The 14,819-nt window shown below is 37.1% G+C and overlaps 1 protein-coding gene across 1 annotated transcript; it reads right to left on the reverse strand.

Moving 5' to 3' along the window:
* Window positions 1-2,986: 2,986 nt before the first annotated feature.
* Window positions 2,987-3,585, reverse strand: LOC127238248 (protein cornichon homolog 1-like). The gene has a single exon (XM_051206784.1). The coding sequence runs from the start codon at window positions 3,533-3,535 to the stop codon at window positions 3,026-3,028; it is 510 nt and encodes a 169-aa protein (XP_051062741.1). The 5' UTR covers window positions 3,536-3,585; the 3' UTR covers window positions 2,987-3,025.
* Window positions 3,586-14,819: the final 11,234 nt, after the last annotated feature.

A 14,819-nucleotide genomic window follows, 5' to 3' on the forward strand; every position in this document is an offset into this window, starting at 1 on the left:
GGTAACAGTAGCTTCAGAGAATGAATTTGGCAATTTTTTCTTCTGTTTCTATCATGTGGAATAATTGAGGAGGCCTTTTTTGTTTGGGAAATTTTTAATGACTGTTTTATTTCCTTAGGAGTTATAGGTAATTTAAATTGTTTATCTGCAAATGGACATTTTTAACCTGAATTCCCATATAATAAAATCAAGAAGGCTTGCTGAAGTGATTCTTTACTACTTTCTTTCACATATATGTAGAATCTCTTCTTAGAACTGCGATTGACTGAATAACATACATCTTTAATTTTATTTTTAACGTACTTGTTTTCATCTCTTCATTTCCCCTATGTTCTGAAGCTATGTCTTCCAATCCCAGTTCAATTTTTAACATCTGCTGAACTTATATTTTTAAGAACTATTTTCATATTTTTATCTCAAGTAATATTTTCTCTGTTGAAAGTATTTTCATAAATTGCTAATTTTTACCTTTTTAAAGATTTCTTTTAGTGTTTTCCTTCTATGTAAGCTTTTTCTCAGATGGCAAATCATCTGTCTGTTCATCTTGCTAGCTGAGGGAGACAGTCCTGTGGGTATGCACTCTTTTAGGTCTGGACTTCGCAAGCTAAAGTATTGGAGAATACGAACACCCCTCTCTAAGAAGAGATCTAATAGCATTCTCAGAGGAAACATCTTTCATTTCCCTGCCTAGAAGTTTCGTGATTGACTGCTAATATTTTGGGTCCCAGTGGATGTCTCAGTACTCAGCTTATAAATTTTTAGTTAATCTTGCTTTCCTCTTTTCCAACTGTCTCTGAAGTTGCTTAAGGCAGAAACCTTATAAGTTTCCCTCTGTGGAAAAGAAACTTTCTAGCTTCTCTGTGGAAGGAGAAATTACCTGCCAATATGAGGAAACCTCAAGATCACTTCTCCCTAGCTGCCCTTTTCCCTTTGCTCATGTGTTCAGGAAATGGTTCTGCCAGTAGATTAACATTTGGACAGTCTAGTTTGTATCCTGGTCTCCCCTCTGCTGGCTCACTATTATGCTTTACCTCTCTCTAAGTCCTACCAGCATCTGGGTCCCAGATGCAGTAGCTTTCACTGTTCTTAGCTTTTTGTTGTTGCTGCTTCATTTCTTTTAACCTTATAAGATTCTGCTGTTTTTCTCCATTTATGGTCTTGTCATTTTAGAATGTTTGTGGTGGGATTGTAGGTAAATTAATTTTTCCAGCCAAATATGTTCTTTCTGTGATTGTCAATGGAAGAACTTGCTGTTTTCTAAGTTTCATGATTGGTACTTTCCTGTCAGGGAACAACTCATATATTTTGCTATTTAAATCAGCTGGAGCTAATTGTCATGATTAACAATAAAAAATGGCTGAAACCACACATCCATTATAAGCTGTACTACCTTATTTGTTGCTTGCTCTGTATACTTTCATCTCTGAATTCCATTTTTTTAAGAACAAATGACATTCCTCTTATTAGCAACTCCAATTCTTCATTGTCCATCATAAAAAGAAGATGAACTCTGACCCAGAGGGCTCATCAAAAGTTCCTCTGCACCCAGTAGAATCTGACATATGCACAAGCATGTCAAAGCATTTATTGTCTTCAAGGGTATATAATATTCTGAGTGCATAAGAACCAGGTCTCAGTTTATCTCCATGAGAAACACATGATCAATTCTACTTAATAAGAAATTACGTAACATAGAAGAAAGTTGTTTTCCTGAAATGAGCCAGGTTTTCTGTGTTGGTAGGAATGTACCAACAACAATGAGTAAATTATAGAAGTGAAATCTGAGGTCAGCCTTGTCTCTGGTTAGTGCCTTAGTTCTGAATCCCTCCCCTCATTCTATATGTAGTGTTATGACCATTTGTCAATAGGCAGCCATCTTCATCTTAAGATCAACTGTACTTCAACTTGTACCTGTTTTTTTTCCTACTATCTGTACCAAGAGCCATTCATTACTTACTTAAAGCAGTCAGTGAATTTATCCTTATACACAATTATCATTAACATTCACAATCATAGTGTTAAATAGTTGTTACCACATAAATGTAAAAGTGACAAATGAGCAAAGCAAGTCAGAACAATCCAAGTAAGTTATAAAATTTCACAACCAAGATTCTAGACAGAACTGTTCTCATATTCCACCTTAGTATTCTGGAATACAGTTGTAAAGCAAATTATATAGGTGTGTTGTTTCTGGAGCTGAACTTGCATACTATATCAGTCTTGAGTGTGTCCTTGGTGATCAGTGCAGATTCTGATTTTATTATTGCCCTCAGAATCAACTCCATGTATCTTTTTTTTTTCAGAGTTTTATCGTGTTGCACTGAAGGAACAGCAGGGTGGTTACACAGTTCTCAAATTCATTTTTGAAAATCTAAAGTACTTGCAAATTCTTAATACCTAGACCACTGGATTAGGACAGTAAGCAAAATATAACCAATTTCTTAGCAAATAATGTCATACAAATAAAAACACATTTAAAATAGCTTTAAATGCATTCTTTACAGGTAATTCAGCATATGCTTATATCACTTATGCTTAACAATTAAAGCAAGTGTATTGATTACTCTGATGGAAAGGAGGGAAAGCCCTCTCTCATGCAATACATAGGGATAATATTCAAGTCGTCAGGGAAAGGAATCCCACTCTTCTTATTGTCGTATCCATACACAATCATCTACAGTGATGAGTGAGGAAACCTGCGATGTTTCCCACAAGTCAGATACACATTTTCAGTTCTCCAGAAGCACCTCGTATCTACAGCTAATTTATATTGAGCCCTCTAACAAAGCTCCCAAAGGACTCAGGGCAGTCAGCAATTAATGCAATCACTCCGAGGGTTATGGCTGTTCCTTAAGATGCAATTTCAACCTGTCAACACCAGAGGTAATCATTTTTATATTAATTTATACATACTTCCATTTAGAGTCTTTATCCAAGTATAACATATGAAAACAGTCTTTCTACAAGCAAAAAAATGTGGAAACATTTAAAAAATAAGGAGTCATTTTTTTCTTAAAGTAACTGATCAGATTCCATAGGCTACTCTTGGAAACAGGACCTTGCTGGATATAATCCCTTCATTACTGGCGGTTTGCATGCACTTAACTGGACCGATTCTTCTGCGTTGTTCTATGAGCTCACCAAAACACAGATCATGCCGTATAGGTAGTAAAAAAAAGGCTAGAAGGTAAAAAGCTAGTTTACACCATCCCTCCTTCTGACAGTAGGCTAGAATGTCTGCATTCATGATGGTCGTTGGGTTATAGAGTCCAGGGCCACTCATCACCGGTCTAGTCATATACCTCCAAATATGGTATGCCAAAAGGGGCATATTGAGACCCAGTGTAAGCCACTCTGCTGCACAAAGAAACATGACACAGAAGAAAGCATGGATGAGATATTCTGGAAGTACAAGAGGATTCAGGGTATTACACTGGTCTATAGGGTTCTTGTAATCAGTCTTCAGCTCATCAAACGCTATGATGTGCCAGATGGCGAAGAAGATGAGCGCAGCGGTAAGCAGCAGCGCCAGCATATAGCAGAAGGACGCGAAAATGAATGCCGTGGCCGGGGAGGAGCTGCCGGGCACGCTGGGGCCAGCGGAGAAAGCCAACTCCATGTATCTTACGCAGGGATAAATTCCTGTGCTCCAACCTCAACACAGAATCCTGGAGAGCCCTGCTTTTTGGTTGATATTCTTAGATATTCAAGTTTCTTGCCTGCATGAAACTTCCATGAGTCTTCTCTGTGTACAGGGGACATGGTCAAAGTAGTAATATAGCACAGTAGTTATGAGTAAAGGTTATCAAATCTTACCATTCCTTCTGAAAAATAGGATAATAATAGTCGTCTCAATGAGCTTTCATAAGAAGCTAAAGTATGTGAGATAAGAAAAACTTTCAGTCCTATTTAGTGTGCCCTATAAAATGGGAAAAGAAGTTTCCTGTTATTGTGTCATTTCCTTAGTGTCTTAATGTGGTCTTTTAGAAACAATAAGGCTAACCTGCTAAATTAAGTATGTCCCCTGGACTCTTGGTTAACAATAGAGCTTTGTGCTATAAGGTCCCACTCTGTGTTGTATGCTCACCTGTGTCTGGTAAAATTTTAAAGTCTTCCCAAGAAGTTACCTCATCATCTATTTTTCATGAGAAAATGTTTCCTCACATTGCCCTCTTCTTTTAAAACCACTGCTTTCTTTTACTAAATTGTGTTAATTGAAAAAAAAAGAAAAAACCATGAGTAGATGTTTGAGGTAATAAAATAATACTGTATGTGCCGGCACTGAATTGCTGCCACTCTTCTCAGTGATAGTGCTGTGTGGCCCCAGTGTAAAGGGACAATGCTATGCTCAGAGCAAACTTCCCAAGCAGTCACTGTTGCCTGATAACAATATTCACAAGTCTAGACACTCATCTCTTTTACACACTACCATCCTGTAAATGCCTTGAAAAGGCCATTTAGCTTTTTCCAGAGTCAGCCATGCTCCTCAAGGCTAGAATGTTAGCCATATCCCTCCATTTAAAAGTAAGTATTTTCCCTTAGTAATCATTAATTTTTTCTGAGGCACAGTTTTACACATTTTAAAGATCCTTATCTTTCAAGCTTTTGCCCATTAGTGTAAGAATCCATTGGTAATTCTTGGTTGAAACTTTTTAAAGATGTTGTTTACAAAATTAATTTCCCTAGTTCCCATCTTTCATTTCTGTTTAATAGTTGCCAGTTTAACTGTTTTAAAGGGGATTTTAATATTTATCTATAAGAGTATGGCCTGCTGGATAATTACATTTCAATAGATTTCATTACCTACAACTTTTATATTTCTCTGTAATTGGGCAACAGCTTTGGGTATTTTTTGACAAGCCCCTCTCATTTTTGAGTCTTTTTTACTCTTATTCCAGAAAAAGTTTTCCTAGATAATAGTGAAGCTCTACTGTAAAAGCCCGAGTGCCTGCTAATAAAGCCTAGCGTGAGAACAATTGAGTATAGGTGAAGGAAGAGAACTGGGTCTGTCTGGGTATCCAAAGGCAATCTTACATGGGATTTTCCAGTGTACATGCACCCTATTTCAGTATACCCTGTAATAAAACCACTTTAGAACATCCCGACACAGCTTACTTATCTACCAGACTTAAGAACATGGAACTGGAGCCAATAACATGTTCAGATAGGTCTAGGGGCAGCCTCTGAATGTTACCTATTTACCCATTCATTACTCCTCGACTTAAACTGTCTTCCTGTGACATGTTGAAGGAGTTTTGGGCTTTGATGACTGCTATGATTAAAATGCTGATGAGGGAGACATCACTATAAAACCAGATTCACATCTGGATCTTAGCCGAAGTGAGGAAAACACCCTTTCCCTGTCCTCAGTTGAACTCTGTTCTCTGAATTGGAGGCAGCAGAACTATTCTCAGACTTCTAACACTTACTTTAAAATCAGCTCTGTCAGCTTCTATCCCTAGCTTCCTTCCTCAAGTAGTTGGAAACATATCCAAAACACTGAAGAATGAGCAGTCAACATTTTATTCCATTTGGTCCCACTAACCCTATGCTTGTCCATGCACAGATACAAATCATAGATCCCCAAACATAACATATTTAGACATTGACATCACTGACATCTGGGTTGGAAAACTTTGTTTTGAAGTCTTCTTGGATCCTGTGGGAGGGTGAGCAGCAGCCTGGCCTTCACCCACTACTTACACATAGCACTGCCTTCTTAATGTTCTGACAACTAATGTTCTGACAGCTGAGAAAGAAGGACATAACACTATCCTTCACTATCTTTGTCAGCTTTACAAGAGATGCTCAAAGATCTAAGGACATCTATACCACACACAAATGTCTCTGTTACTGCTTCCCGTCATGGCCTGTAACCCTCATCCTCTAATCACTGCAGATGCTTAGGTTAGGTACCCTATATCTCTTGTTAGATCTATCATGGCCCAGCATCCATTTTCTTTTGGCATCAAACAGAAGTTTAGTCTGGAAATTTGCTAATTCCATGTGCTTTTATTCTTTTTTAACTGTCTTAATGCTCATTTCACAATCCTTACTCCTCACTCCTAGGTAAATCTCCAGTTTGTCTTTACATAGTCACAATGGTATAGCATCTATGAGGCCTTATTCATATTTATTTAGCACTCTCTCTATTGCATCTTTAACCAGGAAAAGTTAAGGCATGAGTTTATTTTCTGTACCTATCATTTTTGCCTGTATCTTGGTTAAAAGTAAAAAAAAATAATCTTAATGGATGTTAGTATGGACAGAATATGTTCTGTCCAGATAGTAATGCCTGCCTACAATTCAAGTTCTCAAGAGGATGAGATCAAAACCTCAAAGCTACCTTGAGAGAGTCTGTTTTGCTTTCCCCATGCTTAGAAAAAGCCACATGAACATTTTTAATACAGAGTTAGGATCCTGGAAGTAATAATGGATTATGTAACTTTATCAAGGCATTTCACTTTCCACGATTTTTGTTTTTTATTTTAATAACCCATCCTCATAGGTTTCTTATGAACATTAATCATTTATTAATGCTACCATCTATTAGCCATGTGCACATCTCTTAATTACTGCTCTATTGCTGTGAAGAGACACCATAACCAAGGCAAAACCTATAAATTAAAACATTTAATTGACTTGCATACAATTTTGAGGATCAGTCCATGATCTTTATGGTAGGATTTAGACAGGATGACACTGGAGCAGTAGCTGAGGGGATTATATCCTAATCTGCATGCAGGAGATACACACACACACACACACACACACACACACACACACACAGAGAGAGAGAGAGAGAGAGAGAGAGAGAGAGAGAGAGAGAGAGAGAGAGAGATTAAGTCTGGCATGTGGCATGGTCATTTGGAACCTCAAAGACTATCTTCAGTGACAAATTTCCTCCAGTAAGGCCACAACACTATTCCAACAAGGCCACACCTCCTAATCATCCCCAAACAGTTCCACTCTCTGGTGACTATTCAAATACATGAGCCTATGGGGGTCATTCTCTTTCAGACCATCACAGCATCAACATCATGTATCTCTGTGTCTATATGCACTTGTTACTGTCTTCATCAGCATACTATATCTATGTCTAGCATGAACTGCTCACTGAATGAAATAGAGAGCTGCATTAATAAGAGTGAAATGCTGTTATTGATATTTAGGAAACATACTTCTTATGTTACTTTGTAAGAAAACTTTACTATAAATTGGCTTCTTTAAAATAAAATGGAAGGGAATGTTTTGTAAACTATACACTGACAAGGAGTTAAGATACAACATATATAAAAAATAATTCAATAAGAATAAAAAATGAACTTGTCTGTAGTTACATATCCACTGGGGTGTGGTCAGTACAACAGGTGTGGGAGGGGTGAATATCTCATTTCATTTTTCTTTTTTCCAGTCTATGAAGTTTACCAAGTGCATAGCATAATACCATGTAGCTACCATTTCTAATATATCTTACAATCTAGATCCATCCCACATTTTATCTATTTCTCTTTTTTTTGTCTACCCCCAAGTTCCTGGCAATCATGACTATGGTTTTCTATCTTCCTGGTTTTATATTTTCCAGGATGTCACAGAGTGGAAATAGCATAGTCTATAGTCTCTTCTTATGACTTCTTTATTTAGAAATATACATTTATTCTGTATCTGTGAGTTTTCATAGCTTGGTGCCACAGACATTGTAATTCACTTACTTCCCAAGGAACGTTTTGTTCACACCCCAAATATAAGCAGTATGCTTCCCTGTTAAAGGGCATATTTTCCATACAGTTATGCTGGCTTGACTATGTGATCTGTCTGCCTTTACCTCCTGAGTGCTAGGATCACAATATGTGCTGTCATGATCACAAAAAAAATGTGGTATTATGAATTGTTACAAGCAGTTTTCCCATCAGCCTGGATCCAGAGTTGTGTCAGCCCCAATTAACACATAGAGACACTGTATTAGATATAAAGCTATTGTCCAGTTACTAGTGTTTCTTATTGGCTAGATCTGTCTTAAATATTAACACATTTCTATTCATCTAAGTGTTTCCACGTGGTCTTATCTTACTGGAGAGAGAATCAGGACTTTCTTCTCAAATCCATACATGTTGAATCTCCTCCTACTGCTCACTGAATCCTCCTTGTCTCCCAGTATTGCCTATCTTGCTTTTCTATTGGCCAAAATGGCTTCATTCATTAATCAACAAGAGAAACATATTTACAGAATGACATCTCCCATCAATGAATAAAGCTGTCATTGATGCTTGGGTGCTCAATTTAAGGTGAATATTAACTTTTCAACTGCATGGGTCAATATCAAGGAGCAAAACTGTGCAGCCACAGTTTAGTTTGTGAGAAACTGCCAAATTGTCTTCCAACATACCCAATAGTTGGAACAGGTTCCATCTTTTCTCAGTCTTTCCCAGGATAGTCATCATCAGTATGAAGGATGTTAGTACGTTTAGGTAGCAGTGTCTTTCTCATTGTTTCACTAATTCTTGCTTTTAGTTACATTGTTTGTCTTATTCAGCAAATTGTAAGGAACATGAAGGTTTTATTCCGAGCCATACACAGGAGTCTGTAATTGAAGCACCCAGGAACACACCTGCTCCACCTGTAGGCATTGTTCTTAGGACAATGCTGGGAAAGAGAATGGACACACTTGGCTTCCAGATGTAAGAGGGCCTTCTGTATGCTGAAAATATGTGTTGCTCTTCTTGATTGATGAATAAAGTTGTTTTGGCCAATGGACAGCCAGGATTTAGCTAGGTTGGAATTCCAAATTAAGAGTAAAAGAAAGACACAGGAAAAGAGGCAGGATGCCTGTGTATCCTATGGTAGGAACATGCCATGTGGAGATATACAGGTTACTAGCTGTGGGTTAATACTTAAGACAGACATAACCAATACAAAGCCTGAGTCATTGGCTAAGAAATTATAACTATATATTAAGTCTCTGAATCGTTATTTAATTAAGCAACTATGGGACCTGGTGGGTGGAGAAAGAATGGGTCCAGTGTGACCCAGACTAGATGGGAAAATCTCCATTTACAGCTTCCTTCTCAGACCTTGAGATCATTTTACATTCAAAGAGTTCACACTATGATGATGAATTCTTCATTTGCTTTTTCTTCTTGAGTGTCTTGGATATTTAACAGGGAAGCTTGAAGTGCTAAAATGACAAAGAATTGAAAGATAATGATATTGGTTAAGATGAGATAAATAATTCATCCTGAATATACTGTCACCCTAAATATATTATGCTAAATTTATAATCCTGATATATAGTCATACATAGATACACATTTTGAATTTTAGTTCTGATAATTTTAGAAATAATTTAGAGTATGATTTAATTAGCTTAATATGATTCCTGCTTTCTGTATCTACTTCTCCCCAGAAAACATACTTCCATTCTTTAGAAGTGAAAAAAAATCACTATTTTGTGTCCATATCTAACTGTGTATGTACACACACACACACACACACACACACACACACACACACTCACACACACTTTTCTTTATCCACTTACACTATTGAACTCCCAGAATGGTTTCACATTTGACTATTAAGAACAGTGCTTCTATAAACATGGATGTACCACTGTTTCTAGGATATGTTGACTTATTCTTACAGTTTTATATCCAGAAGTAATATAGTGATATAACTGGCCCATACAGCACACATATTTTTCTTTTTTGGTGGGTGGAGGGTGAGGGGCAGAGACGCCATAATATTTTCCAAAGAAGCTGAATTAATTTACATCTCAGAAGGAGAGCATATGGGTTCCTTTATTCTTATACATCAGCATCAATTATACGTTTTATGTTTTTCCTATTTTAAAATAACATTTTTATTTATTATTTGAGAATTTGATAAATACATATCTCACAATAAAGTCATAAACAGAATATATCTATACTATATTGTTCCTCTACTTCCAAATACATGCCCCAACTATGCCAAGAACTCCTCTAACATATTTCCATCCTAACTCAATGTTCTTGTTCATTTGTTTGTTTGCTTTTAACTCATTGAATCCAATTAGTGTGTGCTCTATGTGCCTGGGTGTGGCCTGGACACCTTACTGGTGGCCAACTCCAAAAGAAAACTGACTCTCTTTCCCCCAGCAGCCTGCAATGATCAATTGCTCTTCAGTTAGGGCTTAAGCCTCATCTAACCCTTCTTCCAAATATGCTGCAATTCATAATTTGCTTTATCTTGTACAGGATAGGGAGCAGGAGATATCTGCTGGTGGGAGTTCAAATGAGACAACGGCCAAGTCATTCAACAGTGGACAGTGTTTCACCATGCTCTTCTGTAACAAGAACAATTGTAAGGGGTATGGTTTTTCCACCCGCCGTCTGGTATTGTCCCGCTGCCGCGCCAGCCCCAAATAACACACAGAGACTCTGTATTTGATATTATACTGTTGGCTGGGTACTAGTTTCTTATCGGCTAGCTCTGCCTTAGTTATTAACCCATTTGTGTTAATTTATGTATGTCCACGTGTTCTTTTTACCAGGAGCCGGCTGTCGCATACTGTTCTCTCCTGACTCTCCATCTTGACCCCTCCTTCCTACTTCCTATTTCCTCCTTGTCTCCTAGTCCCTCCTATCTTCCTTTCCTATTAGCCAACAGTGCTTTATTATTAACCAGTATGAGAAACATATATACATAATGGCATCTCCCATCATCTCCTCTTTTCTGTTTAAATAAAAAAGAAGGGTTTTAACCTTAACATAGCAAAATATATCACATAACAGTTATCAAATAAGAATCACAGTTAACACTATTTAGTCCATTAACATTTAGTAAGATTTAAGAAAATATTTTATCATCTATTTTATCTTTGTGTGTCTAAAGTATAAGTAACTTATCTTTAAGCCTAACTAAGGAAAACTATAACCATAACTATCTGTCTTCAATTCCTTCAAAGACCATAGAAGGATAATATATAAACTCTACAAATGACAGAGACATCTTGCCTTGGCTCCTGGTAAGAAGAACACGTGTACATACATAGATTAACAAAAATGGGTTAATAACTAAGGCAGAGCTAGCCAATAAGAAACAAGTACCTGGCCAACAAACAATGAAAACCCAGAGACAGATATTGGTGTTAAAGGTGAAGATCAATTAACCAAAGCAGCCAGCCACTTGAGAATTCTCAACTCTTCCAATGCTCAGACTGAAAGGGTGACCCACTGAACCTCAAACTGTTTTGATTGCACTGCTGTTCACACTCACTGAGACTGCAGACTGATTCCCTGAGCTTCTCTCTACTACTAGGATTAAATGCAGCACTACCTTTGCCCAGCTTCGGTGGCTAAGTAGACTAACTATGTTTATAGTTCTGTACCACTATTGTCTGGCCTCTATGGCTGTGTCTAGCTTTGCATTCTGATCTTCAGTCAAGCTTTATTAGATCATAAACAAAATATCACCACACTCTTTTCCATTCTTTGTGTGTTATGTTCTTTCTCTCATTCTTCTGGGCCTTGTGGAAAATTTTTGTTTTCTCCAACCTTTCTATGCTTGCAGTATACAGCATGATTTTTCTCCTGTGGGTCAGGCCTCAATTATAAACAGGAGAACAATTAATTACCCCATAAACAATCTTGCCACTATTGCACCAGTAGGCACACTTCACCTAGCCAGTTTATATTTTGGTCTACAGGGTTCCTGAACTGGGTAGGGTTATTGATATCTTTTCTGTACTGGAAGCATATCCTAGCACCTACCACACTGTGGAAATTAGCCAGCAGGGAGTTTGCTAGTCAGTTCAAGACTTATGTGTGTTGTACCTTCATCAAGGGGTTCTTCTCATATAGTTATGGTGGTCAACTAAATATATGGCAATAGCCTGTTTTGTTTTAGGTCCTTCTAGAGAGATAACCCATGCCTGATACTTGGATTTGTATAGCCCATGGTCTTTTGATAGCAGCATTGTTATGATAATTCTGTTCAAATTCCTTTCTATAAATTATATTTGTGATTAGCTCACAAAACAGTGGGATTTCATAAGAATTCTTCATACATCTTTAACTTTGGTTAATCCAGCCCTCATCTTCTGCTATCATGCATTCCCCTGCCTATATTCCTGGCTTAAACTTTTAGCATTCAATATCTTCCCTCACCCCATACTTTCATATAAAATGATTTCTTCTACCTCCTATTATAGTTTTACTTAACTTCCCTGATTATGGGTTTCTATATATCTTTCTCATCCACATTTCATTTTGATCAGTGCTTAACCTGCTGCCTCACTCCCTGTCTCACTCTCTACATTACCTGATTGAATCCGTCTGCTCCCATTTTCCTCATCTCTACTTTTATTTTACTATTCTACTATTTCATTCCATAAACATCCCCCCTTTCAAATAATCTGTTTCCAATTTCCTGGCTTCAACACACATTCATTATTTACACACAAAACAAATATTAGGAGCTAGAACCCACATATGAAAAAAATGTAGTATTTCTTCTTGGGGCCTTAGTGACAACTTAAGTGTAATTTCTAGTTCCATAGATCTATGTGCAGAATTTTTCTTTACAGCTTGATAATATTTAATTTTATATAATTTTCTGATGACAGTTATAAAGTCCTTTGGGTCTATGCCTAGGAATAGAAAGGTAGGTAAAGTGGCAGCTCTGTTCCTAGCATTTTAAGAAATTCCAAATTAATTGCTACAGTGCACACACTAGTTTATACTTCTACCAACAATGTGTAAGAGTTCTCTTTTCTCCACATCCACACTAACTTTTATTGTGTTTTGCATTCTTGAAGTTGGCAGTTCTAAGATGGGGCAAGATCTTAATGTAGTTTCATTCTGAGGGATAAGGATATTGAACACTTTTTGAATTATTTACTAGCCATTTGTATTTATTCTTTTAAGAATGTTCTGTTCAGTTCCATAGCCCAATTTTTAAATTGAGACTTCTTGCTATATGGAACAGACTTTGTAGACCAGGCTGGCTGAAACCTCATAGGTATCGGTCTGCTTCTGCCTCCCAAGTGTGATTTAAGGTTTGTACCATCTTGTCTGGCTTCTGTTTGACATTTTTCTTTTAAAGTTTTATTTTAGTGTCTTTTCTGTATAGTTTAGAATATATTCATCGTTTATGCCATCAGATATTTTTCCATTCTGTGAGTTATTCCTAACTCAATTGACAGTTCTGGCATTATCTTCTAGTGTGGCTCTTTATTAAAAAGTCATTATTTTATGATAATATTTTTTTTAAATTTGAAACAAGCTTGTTTGACATGTCAATCCCAGTTCTGTAATCCTCCTCTGCTCCCCTGTCCCCCATAACCTCCAACAATCCCCTTTTTGATCCCTAGGGATGGTAAGGTCTTTGAAGGGGGATCTTCAAAGACTGTCATATCATTTACCCCATGTATCTAGGCTGAGAGAGTATCCCTCTATGTGGAATGGGCTCCCAAAGTTCATTCATATAGTATGGATAAATACTTATTTATTAACAGAGGCCCTGTAGAATACCCAGTTCTTTTAACTAACACCCATGTTCAGAGGTCTGGATTGGTCCTATGCTGGTTTCCCAGCTATAAGACTAAGGTCCATGAGCTCCCCCATGTTCAGGTCAGCTGTTTCTGTGGGTTTCTCCAGCCTGGTTTTGACTCTTCTGCTCATCCCTCCTTCCTCTCAGCAATTGGATTCCAGGAGTTTGGCGCACTGTTTAGCTGTTGGTGTCTGCTTCTGCTTCAATCAGCTACTAGAGGAAGGCTCTATGATGGCATATAAGGTAATCATCAATCTCATTATCGGGGAAGGACAGTTAAGGTAACATCTCCCCTATTCCTTAGATTGTTAGTTGAGCACTTTCTTAAGTGTCTTTCAGACATTTTAGATTCTTCTATTGATAATTCTCCATTTAGTTCTGTACCCCACTTTTTAATTGAGAGTGCTAGTATGCCATAATTTCCTAAGACAGACACTTGGTACAAATTTTCATAAAATAGGCATGCTTGTCAATGCAAATTCATGTGACCTTTGCTTCTGTAAATGAGAAAATAACAGTGAGACTCCTTCATCTTTATAGAAATTGAAAATACCCTATAGCTCTTATGTTTAGCCAGGGTTGTTAGGTAAAAACATATAATTTGGATAGTTAAATTTTTTTTCAAATAGTCTATCAAACCATAGCCTTCATCCACCAAAAAAAAATTAGATAAAGAAATTATGGCTGAGGACTTTTGGTGATCATAGAATTTATTTAATTGTAGGCCAAAATTAGTATAGGTATGGGGATTATAGAAAATAACTGTAAAGATTACAATGTGGCCCTAGCCTTGGCTTTATTTCTTTCACACCACATTCAAAGCACTTTCCACATTATTTATATTTAATTACTTAGATTTATTTTCATTACATAAATTTTATGTATTTATTTTTACTCCATCATTTATTACATCCTAACCAAAGTTTACCCCCCTTCTCTCATCCAAATTTCTCCCCCTTCTCCCCCGAATCTCCCATTAAACTCCACTCCTCCATTTCTTTTCATAAAAGATCAGGTTTCCCACAGATAGGATATCAACTAAACATAGCATATTAAATTGCAGTAAGACTAGGCGCCATCCCTTGCAATGAGGCTGGTTGAGAGAACTCAGTATGAGAAAAAGAATTCCAAAGTCTTCAAAAGAGTCAGAGACAAACCCCAATCCCACAGTTAGTAGTCCCACAAAAAGACAAATCTATTCAGCTATAATATATAATCAGAGGATCTAGATCGGATCCATTCAGGCTCACTGGTTGTTGGTTCAGTCTCTATGAGACCCCATTAACCTA

This window comes from Phodopus roborovskii, unplaced genomic scaffold (genome assembly GCF_943737965.1).
Source record: "Phodopus roborovskii unplaced genomic scaffold, PHOROB, whole genome shotgun sequence".
NCBI classification, from domain to species: domain Eukaryota; kingdom Metazoa; phylum Chordata; class Mammalia; order Rodentia; family Cricetidae; genus Phodopus; species Phodopus roborovskii.

Bases quoted from the DNA above. Each gene is read 5' to 3' on its own strand.
- LOC127238248 (XM_051206784.1), bottom strand. From the start codon at position 3,535: ATGCTGGCGCTGCTGCTTACCGCTGCGCTCATCTTCTTCGCCATCTGG.